Genomic DNA, 16,399 nt, shown 5'->3' with positions numbered 1-16,399 from the left:
TGTACTTTGACATGCTTTCAAACTGCTAGGTTGGCAGGAGCAGGGACCGAGCAACGGGAGCTCACCCTGTCGTGGGGATTCAAACCGCCGACCTTCTGATCGGCAAGTCCTAGGCTCTGTGGTTTAACCCACAGCGCCACCCGCGTCCCACCTCTGCAACAAATTCCTTAGTGAACTTCTCCTCAATGGCCTCACTGGACCCTCCGTTATGTATATTAGCAAGTAAGAACTCAAAAGTCCCATTTTGCAACTGACTGCAAGATGTCAGTTCATATTATTATTTTTACAGCACCATCCATGTTGCTTCTTCAATGGAAACTGACTTGGGCTTCCTATCCTGAAGGTGCTTAAAATAACTGGGAGCTAGACTGGAAAACTTTGCAGAAGGAAATGTGCATCCTGAGCCATAGCTTGCTCCAAATGGGAGAAACTGATTCACAGCATCCTGCCTCAAAAAGGAGAAAAAACCCTATTCTTACTCACAGGAGAGTATTAGATGCACGAGAGATGCCATTCAACGTGGAGGGAACAAAGGAAATGTGTTACGCGAGAAAGGTTAAGATGATATGTCACACAAGACCTTGCAATCAAAGGAAACTTCCCTTCCTTTCTGAAGGAAGACAAAAACAAACGCAAGTCTCCTGATCGTGTTTTCTGATTTAGGTGTCAAGGAGATAACTAATCTTAACCCGCCCATCCTTTTTGCTGACAAAATATTTCCACTGGAAAGTGTTCCCTACAATGAAGTGTTCACAACATTGATCCAAAGTCAAAAGTTACAGCAGAACAAAAAAGCAAAATATGTAAAAGCAAGGCTTACAACCATCGGCGTTCTCCTGCTAAGCATGTGGTCATAAAATTATAGAGTTGTAAAGGACCCCAGTCGGACGCAGGTGGCGCTGTGGGTTAAAGCCTCAGCGCCTAGGACTTGCAGATCGAAAGGTCGGCGGTTCGAATCCCTGCGGCGGGGTGCGCTCCCGCTGCTCGGTCCCAGCGCCTGCCAACCTAGCAGTTCGAAAGCACCTCCGGGTGCAAGTAGATAAATAGGGACCGCTTACCAGCGGGAAGGTAAACGGCGTTTCCGTGTGCGGCTCTGGCTCGCCAGAGCAGCGATGTCACGCTGGCCACGTGACCCGGAAGTGTCTCCGGACAGCGCTGGCCCCTGGCCTCTTGAGTGAGATGGGCGCCCAACCCCAGAGTCTGTCAAGACTGGCCCGTACGGGCAGGGGTACCTTTACCTTTAAAGGACCCCAAGGATCATCTAGTCCAGGCATAGGCAAACTCGGCCCTCCAGATGTGTTGAGACTACAGTTTCCCCTGCCCCCTAATGCCGGAAATGTATTATGACTTTTACAATAGTACAGTTACTTAGGGTAGTTATTTTATGGAGCAGCTGTCAGGTGTTTTATCAAACTTCTCTTTGGTACCTCTCTTGGGAATAAGACCATAAAGTACCATCTGGCTGAGATCAAGATACAAGTGCTTGACCTCCACATACAGTCCCCGTCAAGCACTTCATTCAGAGCTGACAAGATGATCAGAACCTGAACATACTGTTCTGTGCAGCTTTGTAATTTGGCAGCATAGAAATGTTCTGCAAATAAACCAAAGTCCACCAGGCTTGTCAGACGTGTAGGCCATACTGAGATTTTAGAAGACCTGCACTTTTCTGAAAGCAGATAATATTGCATGACAAGCAGAAGACACAAAAGGTTTTGAATCCCTTGTAAGGGTTTCCCAGACTGTTCCAGACAAGGTAATATAAACTGCCTTCTCAAGAACAAAGAAAGGATTTTGAAAAACTTAAGAGCTCTGTGGTGACTTTCAGAGGTTTCCTTCCATCAGTTGTCATCTGTAGGTTTGGAAAGAACTGAAGTAAATGGTCATGAGGAGAAGTTAAACCATTAAGAGATAACATCATGAACTTGCATCCAAAAAGTGCCTAAGTTGAAATGGAAGAATACACATCAATTGTGAATGGCACGTATATTTAAAAGTTGGGATTTTCACCAACAAAAGTGTTAGCAGGAACATACTTTTCTCCAAAATCCAACTTACAATGTACATGCACCATTCACAATTAATGAATGTTACCTGTGTGTTTTGCCATTTAAATCCAGGTGTGCTGTTTATACCAGAGCCCCAAAAATTGAACTGTGAATTGGCCTTCAAACTCCTAGACAGGGGTCAGCAACCTTTTTCAGCCATGGGCCGGTCCACCATCCCTCAGACCATGTGGTGGGCTGGACTATATTTTTTTTTGAGGAGGGGGGATGAACGAATTCCTATGCCCCACAAATAACCCAGAGATGCATTTTAAATAAAAGCACACATTCGACTCATGTAAAAACAGCAGGCAGGCCCCACAAATAACCCAGAGATGCATTTTAAATAAAAGGACACATTCTATTCATATAAAAACAAGCTGGTTCCCGGACCATCCGCGGGCCGGATTTAGAAGGTGATTGGGCTGCATCCGGTCCCCGGGCCTTAGGCTGCCTATCCTGTCCTAGAATGTTTCCCAATGCAAAAACATGCCCTGTTTCTGTTGTGATGCTGACATACTTCTTTTCCCCTTAAGATGACTAGCTGCCACTGAAGCAACAGGACTTTCTCAGAGGCTGGATGGGCATCTAACAGGGATGCTGCTGTTGAGTCTTGCATTGTAGGTCCTGTATTATTAAAGAAGCATGCTGCTAAACCTGTGCCTAATACTCTATTTTAAAAGTGCTTGCAAATCGACAGGGATACATGAGCATCTAGGGTGTATCAGTATAGTAGTACTCATTTATTGAATTAAGTTTCATTAATTTACACACTCATGTCCTAGGAGAACTTAGCAAATAACGCTGAATGAAATCTAACATAGGGGGTATGATCTGGTTGTGGCAGCCCCCTGGCACAGCAGCCATCCCATGAGCAGGGACCCTGTTCTTGCAGCCAAATCCAAAGGGTGTCTTACATGGGCAAAAGTGTTGTACATCGTTTACCTGTTGTATTCAGGTTTTTTTTTATTATTGCATTTGTGTAATAATAATAGCTTGCAGAACAGTGCCAAATCTCCCACATTGGATCTCAGTGCACTGTTGAATCTTTCAGTGCCAGGACGTGGTCTGAAGGCACAGGATGCAAAAGCTTTTCTGAAGCTGAGCAGTTCTTGGTCTAGTCAGTGCTTGGGTAAGAGACTGTCTGGCTGCTACACTTGGTCTTAGCCAATGGAGGAATGGTTTGGAGTTGGCTGAGATGGCAAAATTCACATGTCATGGTTAACATTTACTAAAGATTGGAAACCTGTTATAGATTTCTTGTGTGGAAAAGAAAATGAAGTACAGTGGTACCTCGGGTTAAGTACTTAATTCATTCCGGAGGTCCGTTCTTAACCTGAAACTGTTCTTAACCTGAAGCACCACTTTAGCTAATGGGGCCTCCTGCTGCCGCTACGTTGCCGGAGCACGATTTCTGTTCTCATCCTGAAGCAAAGTTCTTAACACGAGGTACTATTTATGGGTTAGCCATGTCTGTAACCTGAAGCATATGTAACCTGAAGCGTATATAACCCGAGGTACCACTGTAATGACATTTGGATTTGAAGGCTGAAGATAATGTTGGTTTATAGAAAGTAGTTTTGCGGGGTGTTATGTTGGAGTGGATGAGTTGAATAATGTTTATATATAGCTGACAGGCAAAGAGTCTAAAGTTCTTTAGTTTCTTAACTTTATTCTTTTTCTATCTCTCTATCTCTATCTCTACCTCTTTCTCTTTATTTTATTTTCTTCTTCTTCTTCTTCTCCTCCTCCTCTCTCTCTCTCTCTCTCTCTCTCTCTCTCTCTCTTCCTCTGGATCTGTGTTGGTTGTTTTTTTCCATATTAACGCTTTAGTTTGGATAAAAAAGATACTGGATAATATTCTCTGTAGCTCTCTTTTAAAAGAGGATCTAGGAGTCTTGGTTGACCACAAACTTGACATGAGCCAACAGTGTGACGCGGCAGCTAAAAAACCCAATGCAATTTTGGGCTGCATCAATAGGAGTATAGCATCTAGATCAAGGGAAGTAATAGTGCCACTGTATTCTGCTCTGGTCAGACCTCACCTGGAGTACTGTGTCCAGTTCTGGGCACCACAGTTCAAGAAGGACACTGACAAACTGGAACGTGTCCAGAGGAGGGCAACCAAAATGGTCAAAGGCCTGCAAACAATGCCCTATGAGGAACGGCTAAGGGAGCTGGGCATGTTTAGCCTGGAGAAGAGGAGGTTAAGAGGTGATATGATAGCCATGTTCAAATATATAAAAGGAAAGGTTGTTTTCTGCTGCTCCAGAGAAGCGGACATGGAGCAATGGATCCAAACTACAAGAAAGAAGATTCCACCTAAACATTAGGAAGAACTTCCTGACAGTAAGAGCTGTTGGACAGTGGGATTTGCTGCCAAGGAGTGTGGTGGAGTCTCCTTCTTTGGAGGTCTTTAAGCAGAGGCTTGACAACCATATGTCAGGAGTTCTCTGATGGTGTTTCCTGCTTGGCAGGGGGTTGGACTCGATGGCCCTTGTGGTCTCTTCCAACTCTATCATTCTATGATTCTATGAAAATTCTAATAAAATTTATTTTTAAAAAAAGATAAAAGTGCCTGGGAACTCACCTTTGGTTCCCAAAAGAAAGAGGCAGGATATAAATGAAATAAGTTAATTGAAAGTTATTTCCCTTCTTTACGCAAAAGCATCAAACATTGTTGAAAATAAATTTTAATCCTGAATCCAAATTAAAGTCTAGTGGATTTTGGAGGTTTCTGCATGAGTTTGTTCCTTGTATCTAAGTGATGGTGACAAAAAGGACTGTATTTAGGGAAATAGAGGAAGCCACATTTTTTTCTTGCCAAAACAAACGTACGCAGACATGTGTAATCTACGCATTTCAGTGCATGTGAAAATATTTGGTGCTGCAAAGTAACTTCCTTGGGTGAAAAGGAGAGGAAATCAAAGCTACTTTAGTCATTGAACATAGGGAATTTGTTTATGAATATCATTTCCTGGCAGACACATTCAGCCCAGGAGTAAGTGTTGCAAAGAGTGGGGGAGGGATGTGAACATTTGAAGCTTCCTGATGCTAGGCAGTAAATGTCTGCTCTGATGGATGGTGGCTCTCCTGCATGAATATGGCAAAAATACAAGCGCACATTGCAAGAAATATTTCGAGAGCAAAGCACCATACCTGGGGGTTGTACAGGAAAATGTACAGAAAAGAGTAGAACAAATTGAGGAAGGCAAATCTCCTACCACTTACATAACAATATATATGATGCAGAACTAAGTTATATAGTGTACTTGTCATGTACTAAGTTGCATGTGTGAAATGGAACAAGACCACATTCTGCGTATTGAGTTAAGCTGTGACGGCCATACGAAAAAGAACTTTGTGATTTTCTGACCTTGATTAGATAAGTTAGACTTCTCAGTCTTTTGACTAGAGGTGCCACACAGAAGTATGCAGACTCTGTCATGCAATGTTGTTGTTGTTTAGTCGTTTAGTCGTGTCCAACTCTTCATGACCCCATGGACCAGAGCACGCCAGGCACTCCTGTCTTCCACTGCCTCCCGCAGTTTGGTCAAACTCATGCTGGGAGCTTTGAGAACACTGTCCAACCATCTCATCCTCTGTCGTCCCCTTCTCTGCTTGTGCCCTCCATCTTTCCCAACATCAGGGTCTTTTCCAGGGAGTCTTCTCTTCTCATGAGGTGGCCTCAGCTTCAGGATCTGTCCTTCCAGTGAGCACTCAGGGCTGATTTCCTTAAGAATGGAGAGGTTTGATCTTCTTGCAGTCCATGGGACTCTCAAGAGTCTCCTCCAGCACCATAATTCAAAAGCATTGTCATGCAATAGAGCATAGCATTTCTATATCCCTTTTGCAAATTACTCCACATACTTCATCTCGATGATCCTTGCACCAGCTGTGCAAGGTAAGCTAGAATTATCTCCAGACTCATGACCTCCAGACCTAAGGACTACATTCAAGTAGCCACACACACAAAACCCCCTTTGGTTTAACATGTTGCGTTTAAAGGCTCCCCATGCTCACTCAAGCTCCAGAATGCTGGGAAACTGCAGCTGTTAAGGGCAGACATCAACCTATCTGTCATGTAGAGAAATTGCTTTCTTGGAATGGAAGGGCTATTGGGATCGCAGCCCATGTACCCAGGAAAACAGTCAGAAATCTGCACTGCAGGAAATACCTCCCCAAAGTTTCAAGAAATGGATTCCCAATTCACAAGGAGGTGAATGGTCTTGAGAAACTGAGAAACTAGTACATATATATGACAAATATATCTAATAGCTAGGTATGCTTCTAAGGTGATTTAACTGTGTGCTTAAAAACTAATGTGATGTGACAGATGTGTGTCTGCAGGCATGGCCATCATTGCAAGAATAGCAGTGCGCACCTCCAATGTGTACATTTGGTGGCAAGTAGCTCTCTATTGACCCAAATAGGCACCACTGGCACATTCCCAGCACTGCCCACCAGGCTACATAGACAATGTGCAACATCCAAAACCTCTTCCCCAGGCAGGCAACTCACCATGTGGTCTGCACACCCAGCTAACTATGTCCATAATCACCCACAACTAGGGTCCCCCAAGAAATCTCCCCAAGTCTTTATCATGGTCATTCTGCAAAGGGTAGGAGACAGCCAGCACTTGGAGTGTGAATTGTGTCATTGGGGAAAAGAGTCTCTGCTATTCTATTTGCTGTAATACGTACCTTTTTTTCCAAAACAGGCAACAATTTTGACAGATTTACAAGACCCCATTTTGTGGCCCATAATGCCATTTCGAAACATACACACATATTGAAAGTGTTGAAGATAATTGTGGTTCTCCAAAAGCAATAGTTCAAATACTTAGTACAGTTTTCCTCCCCTCACATCTTTGGCAGATGTCCCCAAGCGAATCACAAAATGATTTACAGAAGAAAAAACGGCGTGCCCCTCCCCCACCAACCCCTCCAATACAGAACAGGACAGAAGAAATGGAAGACAAGAGGAAAAGCACCGTTGGTAAGAACAATTTGTTATGATTGCGCCTGATGCATGTGCTTTCTCCTGATTGCAAGTTGTTTGATATATTGGTACTAATAGTAACATATTCCCACATGGACAAGAAACAGTGTAATCTGGAAAATTATTAACATGACAGAATGAAAGTCTGGAAATAAGAAATAATCTATATTTTATGAATTGGTTGAAGAACTCTGCTGGAGTAGATAGATAGAGTGTGTAACATATAGTGTATATTAAATAATTGGTTATATTCAGTTTTCATTGTAATGTTGAATATTAAACAGCACTCTCCTGGTGCTTTAACATTCCTTTCTTAGGTACTCAGACAACATTCCTCCACCTTTATCTAGCTACAGAGATTACTTATGAAAAGTGGTGTATATTGAATACATACAAGTACAATAAAACCCAACTTAATGGTTGTTGTTTTATGAGTATATATTGGATATTATGGGCAAAATTGTCCCATGTCTAGAAATAATAAGTTGTAAATCAGTCCAGGGCAAAAAAAAGGCATACTCTTCCAAATTTCGAATTAATTTGGTTCAGCTGAAAATTCTTCACAATCAGTTGGTATTCTACTTAGTCACATCCTTAGCAAGCTGCCATTTGATGGATTGCTAAAACCTATGAGAGAAATCATACACAGCAGCAATCATCAACCAGTACATTAAATTAATCAAGTTACAGCTTCTGTGATGCATTTAAGATTCCATCTGATGGCCTCATGTTCCCTAAAGCAACCAGTACATGCATAAATGAACACTCTTAATTGCTTATATTATAAATGCCTCCCATTTTGGAAGAAACCGTTTGGCTTTATGTCTATATTTATTTTCACTAAATTACCTCATATTTAGTGTTCCAATTTTTAAGTAGCAATAGAAATCCAGTAGCTTGGGTATCACTGATGTGCTTGTTTATATATCTAGAAAGAATATTGTTATGAAGGACTATTTTAAGAGCATTGAACATCTCTTTAATCTCTCTGGATGTTATAACCTTACAGTTCTCACAAGGGGTACCATCTTGAATAATATATTGAGGGGCCCCAGGTAAACCCTGGCCTGCACAATCAATCACAGGATGCAGCGCACACACACCATTTGAATGGCAATGCCCATCAACTTTGGGGGTCTCTGGCCCCCTCAGATATTTTATTTGGGGGGCAAACGAACCTTGGCCCCTAGGAGTTGACTCCTATGGGTTCCAACCATCCCCATTCAACCTCTGTATATTTACTGGTGACAATGAAAGTTTTGAATTGTACCCTGATAATTGCATGCCACTGCACAGAACATGTTGGATGAAAGAGAATCAGTCATGTGGTTCAGTGAGCAAAGTGTCAGGCTTAGCCTGAGGAGATCTTGATTCCAGTACTTCCTCTCAGCCATGGAGCTCACTGGTGTTGTTGGGCCTGTTGGTCTCAGCTAATTTGCAAGAAAAAGTATGTGGGGGATTTGCCACCCCACCATCCTTGGAGGAAGGTAGACGTCTAACAAAGAACATGTCCACAGCAGTACAAGTGATGACTTGTTGACTTATGCCCTACTTAGTGTGTGTTGGCAGAAATGTTTTATGTAAGTTTAAACCACTACAGCAGGGATGGGGAACTTGTGACATTCCAGAAGTTTCTGGACTCAAGTTCTCATCAGCCTTAGTCAACATGGTCAGGGTTATGAGAGTTGTAGTTCTGCAATGTCTGGAGAGAAATAAGTCCCAGTGCCTCCATTATAACTTCTAAGAATGTATGCAGACTTTAACAGCATTTATATAAATGGGTGATTGGGTGATATCCAGTTAAATAGTAGAGTAGACTCATTAAAATAAATCAACTTTACATCAGGCATTTTTGAATGTATCTACTCTAAGTAGGAGAGGTGGATGAAAGAGAATAAAACATGATACAAGGGAAGAATGATGGGTCGTCTGATCTTATCAGACAATGCAAGACCACAAATAGGGCTTGGAGTAAGGAAAAATATATTGCAAGGCAGTGCCTTGTGGTTTTGTGAGCACATGCTTTGAAGTTTTTGTTTATCATAAAAAAATACTCCAAAGCATGCCTACACCATACCATACTTGCAAATTATACCATCCAGCAGGCTTTTTCACAATTATGAAAAACGGTGTTTGTTTGATTGATTTTCCTAGATGCCCACTACTTAAAACAGACAATATTTATTAGTCGACACCTATACACTTTGGCATAGTCAGCTTCTCAGATGCTAATCGGTGGATGGCAACTTGGAAAAATTGGCTTTCACACGCAGTCAGAGCAAAACTAAGCAATAGATATTTGACTTGATGATCAAAGTAACTAGTAAATTCCAATTGATTCCCCTGTAGGTAATGGACGACATGTGCCACAAAAGCCTCCTAGAGGCAACCCACGTGGCCCACCCCAGTTAGTGATCCCCCCACCCCCACCATACCCTCCTCCTGACAGAGATACTATGGATCCAAGCGCATTGTACAGTGAAGCCGATGTTACAGACCCACCCAAGCTGGTACCTAAACGTATGTTTGAATAATTGCATATTTCATTTTCTTTACTTCCGTGGGGTGGGGCTTTTTCCAGACTTTCCTCTGTTCTCTTTCCAGTCATACATGTGTTTTCCTCTCCATTCTGTCTCCTTTTTTAAAAAAATGCACAATGCATTATATTAATTTGACTAATATATTTGTTTCAAGAATGTCAACTCTTTACTGATAACAATCATGATCTTACTTCATGCATTTGGATACTAAAATGAGATTCGTTATTTGTTTTTTGTTTCTTTTCTTATAAAGTTTTATTTATTTATTTAGGGTTTTCTTGTTGTCTCCTCTCATTTCAACATAGCTTTGTTGTTTTTTTCCTCGCTTCCAACAAACGTTGTAGCCCATTTCCCACAAAAATACTTTTTGGAGTTATAATATAATACTAAATAGCTCACATTTATTCTCGTATCTGTCTAGTACTTACAGTCCACAGCTCTGCCTTTTTCAAAAGCACCTGACTTATAGGTATAAAACTGTGTTGGGGGGGATGGGAGACAGCATTTTTAAATGCTTAAAAATTAATAATGAAGAACAAAATCCACAGTTTTTCAGTTAATTTTGTCTGTTTTTTAATAGAAGTTTTATACTGTAAGTGTATATGTATTTGCATCTGCAGTCAGGGAGGGAGCAAGATTGGAGAGGTAAAGATAATGAAAACTAACCATTGTCTGGTTTAAAGCAGCCTGCCTTTTTTACAGACAAATTGGGACTGCATGGACAGCTCCCCCCCCCCCCAATATTACTGACTACCCATCTGCTGACAGGGCAGGAAGGAAGGCTGACTTTTGACAGCACTGGTGGGGGCCACATTTCTGTCACAGTAACAAAACTGGGACCTGAGCCCTTCCATCCAAGGTCACGTAAGGGGGATGGGGAGTTTGAAGAAACTACTTCTGATTCTCCTCCAGCCTAAAACCCAAGTTAACACCCAGATACAGAGAGCAAGTTTAAGGAAAAGCTAGTTTTTGCTAAGGCTAGGGATAGGGGACAAATTCAATTCAGTTTGCATTTAAAGCCAAGTTTATCATAGCCTCACTTTCCAGAAAAACAAAAAACAAGATTCAAAACACAGCCATCCAAAATGTGCATGTATATGAATTTTGTGATGCAGTTTTTTTCTTTACAATATTTTACTTTCAAAACATAAATAATAAAACAATAAAACAGTACAGTGGTACCTCGCAAGACGAATGCCTCGCAAGACGAAAAACGCGCAAGACGAAAGGGTTTTTCGTTTTTTGAGTTGCTTCGCAAGACGATTTTCCCTATGGGCTTGCTTCGCAAGACGAAAACGTCTTGCGAGTTTGTTTCCTTTTTTCTTAAAACCGCTTGAAGAGGTGCAGTTGCGACTGACCGTGCTTCGCAAGACGAAAAACCGCGCAAGATGAAAAGGCTCGCGGAACGAATTAATTTCGTCTTGTGAGGCACCACTGTATATCAGGACATGTATGGCATGGTGACAATATTACATTCAGACCACACTCCACCCTGAAATTGGTGGGAAGGAACCAACCTCCCATTGCAAAACAGCAATGCTCAGTTCAGACACACGAAAAAGAAAAGCAAATTGCTATTCCTAGCTGCCAGTCATGGTCCCAGGTAAAATTTCTTTCTAAGCCTTCTGGCAAATATCTCTTTGTCTATGTAAAGAAATCATTTAGGGATAATTGAGGGAAACAAACAAATGTGGGAAGGCTGATGCCCAGGATAGGTTCTTAGGTTATTGTCCAGTGAAGAGAAAGAATTCCCATTCCAGTTCAGTCTCTTAGCCCAGACCTCTGTCCCAGTGCCAAGTGGCTTGAGGGTTGTCTTCCTGCACTGTGATGTAGCAAAGCCATCAAACCAGCCGCTTCTTGTCAGCTGCCACCCAATCCCCTTTCTGCACTTTTACATTTCATACATCGTGAAAATACAAAATATAAACGTGGTCATTGCATGGACAGGCGGAGTCCCTCAAATTCGCCATGTGGAATAACGACTCAATGGGATTAAACTTTATTATATTTTGGATGTGGGTAGAAAGTCGGCAGTTCGAATCCCTGCAGCGGGGTGCGCTCCCGCTGCTCGGTCCCAGCGCCTGCCAACCTAGCAGTTCAAAAGCACCTCCGGGTGCAAGTAGATAAATAGGGACCGCTTACCAGCGGGAAGGTAAACGGCGTTTCCGTGTGCGGCTCTGGCTCGCCAGAGCAGCGATGTCACGCTGGCCACGTGACCCGGAAGTGTCTCCGGACAGCGCTGGCCCCTGGCCTCTTGAGTGAGATGGGCGCACAACCCCAGAGTCTGTCAAGACTGGCCCGTACGGGCAGGGGTACCTTTACCTTTACCTTTTTAGACCTTGGCTGAGGCATTGGGTGTTTATCCCTCCCATTTCTCTGCCAGGGGTCTGGGGAACATCAGGGTTATCGGGGGGGGGATGGGCTGGCTTTGGAGAACATATGTTCAAGCAGAGAAAGCCCACCCCCCGTTTTGCCGCCGTTGGAGGGGAGAGCAGTGACAACCTCTTGGCGTTTGTCTAAGCCTCCCCTCAAAAACTCCTTTAATGGGGAACCCTGGTATCGCCACCGCAAAGAGGAGGGGGGCATGGGTCACCGCTGCACGCCCCCCCCATTCATGGAAGATAGACTAAAGGATTCCACCCAAGGCCTGATACTGCCAAAGTTGTGACGTTTTGCTACTGGAAAGGCAAACCTGCCAATGCAGGAGAATACCTTTCTGGCCCTTCAACAGCAACCTTGACGTAGCAGCGCCTGCGTACCTGTGGAGAAAAGGTTAACCTGCAAAAGAAGGCTTAACTGAGGGTGGGCAGGGTGGGAGAAGCTCTGGAGCCAACTGACGATTCCCAGGTAAGATCCTCCCCCTATTGAGTGAGCAAGTAGCCCCTCCCCCTACCTGGCCTGGTCACCTTGGCAACGCCTCCCCAGGGGGGATTGGGCAACTGGCTGAGGTAGGCGGAGACCTCCAGGTATCCCACCTGGGGAAGGCAAAGCCAAGCCTGTGCTAATGGGGCCGCATAGGGTCCAGGGGGCTGCGTGCGACCACGCAAAGGCCCCCCCCCCGTTTAATGTGGGGGGCGGTCATTGACAGAGTTCCACTGTGTCATTCACAAAAAAACTGAATTCAGTTGTTGCTTTTTAAGTACCTTGCAAATGCATCTATTTAAGCCTTCTCCAGCCTGATGTCTTCCGTATATTTTGGGACGCAGCTCCCATAATCCCTGACTGTTGGCAATCTTGGCTAATGCTGATAGAAGCTGTAGCCCCAAACATCTGCAGGGTACCACATGGGGAAAAGGCTGCCCTATGAGCTCTCACCTGAACTCTTAAAGGTGAGAATTACCGTATTTTTCGCCCTATAGGACGCACCGTCCCATAAGGCACAGCTAGTTTTTTGGGGGGGAAATAAAGGGGAAAAAATTATTTCCCCCCCAGGCGCGGGGCTGGGGCGGCCCGAGCTTCCCCCGACCCCAGTCCCCAAACAGGCAGCTCTCTGCAAGCCATGGGAGCCCAGCGTTGGCTCCTGCTGCTTGCGGAGAGGTCCGCGAAGCCTGGACGCGCTGAGCTCAGCGCGCGCAGGCTTCGGCAGGCAGGCAACTCTCCGCAAGCAGCAGAAGCGCTCCCGCTGCTTGCGGAGAGGTGTGCGAAGCCTGGAGAGCGTGAGGGGTCGGTGCACACCGACCCCTCTCGCTTTCCAGGCTTCAGCGAAAGCCTGCATTCGCCCCATAGGACGCACACACATTTCCCCTTCATTTTGGGAGGGGAAAAAGTGCGTCCTATAGGGCGAAAAATACGGTAGGTCTATGTCAAAGGGCTATTTGAGGTAGAAAGGACTTTGATTTGGGGGGTGGGAGATGTCTCCCATAAAGTGTGTCTTACAGAATTGATCCACAGATGTTAATAAAGTGTCAGAATAGAAGACTCATTATGCTAGAATTGTTTCTGTGAAGTTTCCCCACCAAATACTGTCCCAAGTAGACCTCTGATTCAGAAGCACCGGCAGCGTTTCTGTATGTGTGTGTATAATAAAAACTGTCGCTTTCCAAAGCTGTGTTAAATAGATAAATTGGCAGTTGTTAAATATCTAACTTAAGAACTTGTCACTGGAATTCTTTCAGTATCTAGAACTTGCCTCTTGAGGGTTTTTTTAATAATGTTGCTTGCTTAGGACTGCCATATCTCAGTCCTGCAGATAGGAATGGCCTGATATACATATTATGCAAACTATTTGCTGATTATTCAAATCACATGGTAGGTTGCAAAATAGCTGTGCCGCTCCCTTCTGCTCACTTCCCATTCCAAATAATCACTTTCAAAAATGTTTTTATAGGAATAAAACTGATGGCAGAATTTTCTTAAATATCTTTTCATGCAAAATGTATTTGAAACTTCAAAACCTAAATAACAATACCATCTTAGATATTGTAAAAAAAGTCTTCTGTCTTCAGTCTTTAAAGGTAAAGGTACCCCTGCCCGTACGGGCCAGTCATGACAGACTATGGGGTTGTGCGCCCATCTCACTCAAGAGGCCAGGGGCCAGCGCTGTCCGGAGACACTTCCGGGTCACGTGGCCAGCGTGACATCGCTGCTCTGGCGAGCCAGAGCCGCACACGGAAACGCCGTTTACCTTCCCGCTGGTAAGCGGTCCCTATTTACTTGCACCCGGAGGTGCTTTCGAACTGCTAGGTTGGCAGGCGCTGGGACCGAGCAGCGGGAGCGCACCCCGCCGCAGGGATTCGAACCGCCGACCTTTCGATCGGCAAGCCCTAGGCGCTGAGGCTTTAACCCACAGCGCCACCTGCGTCCCTTCTTCAGTCTTTACCTAAGAGTAAAACACTGTGGACCTTATTTCTGTGTAGGAGTGTACCTTTAGTCTTATAAAGTATCTGTCCATTCACTTGCAAAGGCTGCAATATCCTTCATAATCTGTGCTGCCATTTCTTATGCTTGAAAATCCCATACTATATTCTTCTTTGTATGTAGTTTCTTCTTTTGTCAGCCTTAATACTGCTGTGTTACACAGCATGTAACATCTGTGCCCACATTGGCACTAGTTGCCAATTTCCTACCGGGCCAAATTCAAGGTGTTGCTACAGTGGTACCTTGGTTCTCAAATGCCTTGGTTCCCAAAAACCCGGAAGTAAGTCTTCCGGTTTTCAAACGTTTCTCGGAAGCCGAACGTCCAAAGCGGCTGTCAGCTATTGTTTCCGGGGTTCCTGCACCAATCTGAAGCCGCGCCTTGGTTTTCAAACATTTCGAAAGTCAATTGGACTTCCGGAATGGATTAAGTTCGAGAACCAAGGTACCACTGTATTTAGCGCTCTTGGTTTTGCTATTTATTTTGCGTTTTTGTTTTTGAGGCTTTTTCGGTTAATTTGTTTTTGTGACTGTGTGGAACCCAGTTCAGCTGATTGATTGATTGATTGATTGTGTGACTGCGGAAATGGATAAAAGTCCCCCCTCCAAACAATGACTATCATCAGAGCAAGTAAGGAAAAAAAATAATTTTAATTTTCATCATCTACAATACTGTCTTATTTATTTTATAGTACAGTACATTGATGATTTCTTTCATTTTATGGATCAGTGGTCCATAAATCAATCAATTAGAGACTGTTTTTAAAAGTCTGGAATGGATTAATCCGTTTTGCATTACTTCCTATGGGAAAGCGTGCCTTGGTTTTGGAACGCTTTGGTTTTAGAACGGACTTCTGGAATGGATTAAGTTTGAGAACCAAGGTACCACTGTATTGGTATAGAAAGCCCATAACAACTTGGGACCAGTTTACCTACGAGATGGCCTTGCTCCACGTATGCCCACTTGACCAGTTTGATTGGTTAAAAGTGCCACATAATACCTATGCTGCCTTGGTAAGAACTTGATTATTTAGAGTGGCAGCATCTGAACTTTGGAACTCCCTGCCTATCGACATCAAGCAGGCATCTTCACTGTACTCTTTTTGATGTCTGTTAAAAACATACCTGGTTAGGCAAGCCTACCCAGATGCTTAGAAAGATGAGGTAATTTTAATCTGTTTTAGTATTTTGATTTTTGCATGTCTTAAAGCATGATTGTGAATTTCTCTTGATTTTATCATTTTATTACTTTGTAAACTGCTTTGAGATGTTTTGCAATCAAGCAGTGTATATACCTTAATAAATAAATACTTTTAAGTAGCATTTCTTTCTCTGACACAGATACAGATACCACTCCAGAAAAACAATTAGTGCAATCCTATGTGTGTCCACTTGGTTTATTCCCAGGCAAGTGAGTATAGGATTGTAGCCTCAGGTTAGTAAATGTCCTTGATCTCAGTGGGACCTATTTCCAAGGCTACTGTCTGCCTCAGATTTCTGGGGGTAAAGAGCAAGTTTTGGCTCACCTAGAAGTCTCTAGTAAGGGTAACAGTCTTCCCCTCAGACCAAGCTTAGGGGTGGTGGCAGCATTTGAGGAAAAGGAGATCAGGATTGGCCCCTGCCCTGACAAGACCCACTGCTACTCAATCAGTGTTGCAATGCTCAGTTTTATTTTTCTATCATGATTTTGTTGTGTTAGTTTTGTTTCCGGTCATCAACCATGTGTCTTTGGGATTTGGAAATCCCAAAGCAAAGTTTACACATTTCCAAAGATTTTTTATTTGGAAACGGAAAATAATATCGGTTCTCCTGCTATGTGGAACATAGATCATTATTGAATTCTGTTACAGTGGTACCTCGCAAGACGAAATTAATTCGTTCTGCGAGTTTTTTCGTTCTGCGAGTTTTTTCGTCTTGCGCAGCACAGATTCCCTGGGTATTAACGGTTTTAAGAAAAAG

General features: G+C 43.5%; 1 protein-coding gene across 35 annotated transcripts in view; it reads left to right on the top strand.

The window, feature by feature from the left end:
- Window positions 1-16,399, top strand: part of COBL (cordon-bleu WH2 repeat protein) — a 1,088,462-nt gene that overhangs the window by 57,282 nt on the left and 1,014,781 nt on the right. For 25 of the 35 annotated variants that reach the window (XR_014557426.1, XM_083709019.1, XM_083709015.1 and 22 more), the window contains 2 exons: window positions 6,923-7,043; window positions 9,396-9,566. Coding sequence is in view for 34 of the 35 variants with exons in the window: in XM_083709019.1 (XP_083565145.1) it covers window positions 6,923-7,043; window positions 9,396-9,566 (292 nt within the window). In the remaining variant the exon portion in view is untranslated. The remainder of the gene's footprint in view (window positions 1-6,922; window positions 7,044-9,395; window positions 9,567-16,399) is intronic. The other 10 variants (XM_083709034.1, XM_083709029.1, XM_083709036.1 and 7 more) reach the window with 1 other exon arrangement.

This window comes from Podarcis gaigeae (genome assembly GCF_964106915.1).
Source record: "Podarcis gaigeae genome assembly, chromosome: 13".
NCBI classification, from domain to species: domain Eukaryota; kingdom Metazoa; phylum Chordata; class Lepidosauria; order Squamata; family Lacertidae; genus Podarcis; species Podarcis gaigeae.
This window is presented reverse-complemented; position numbering and strand designations above follow the sequence as displayed.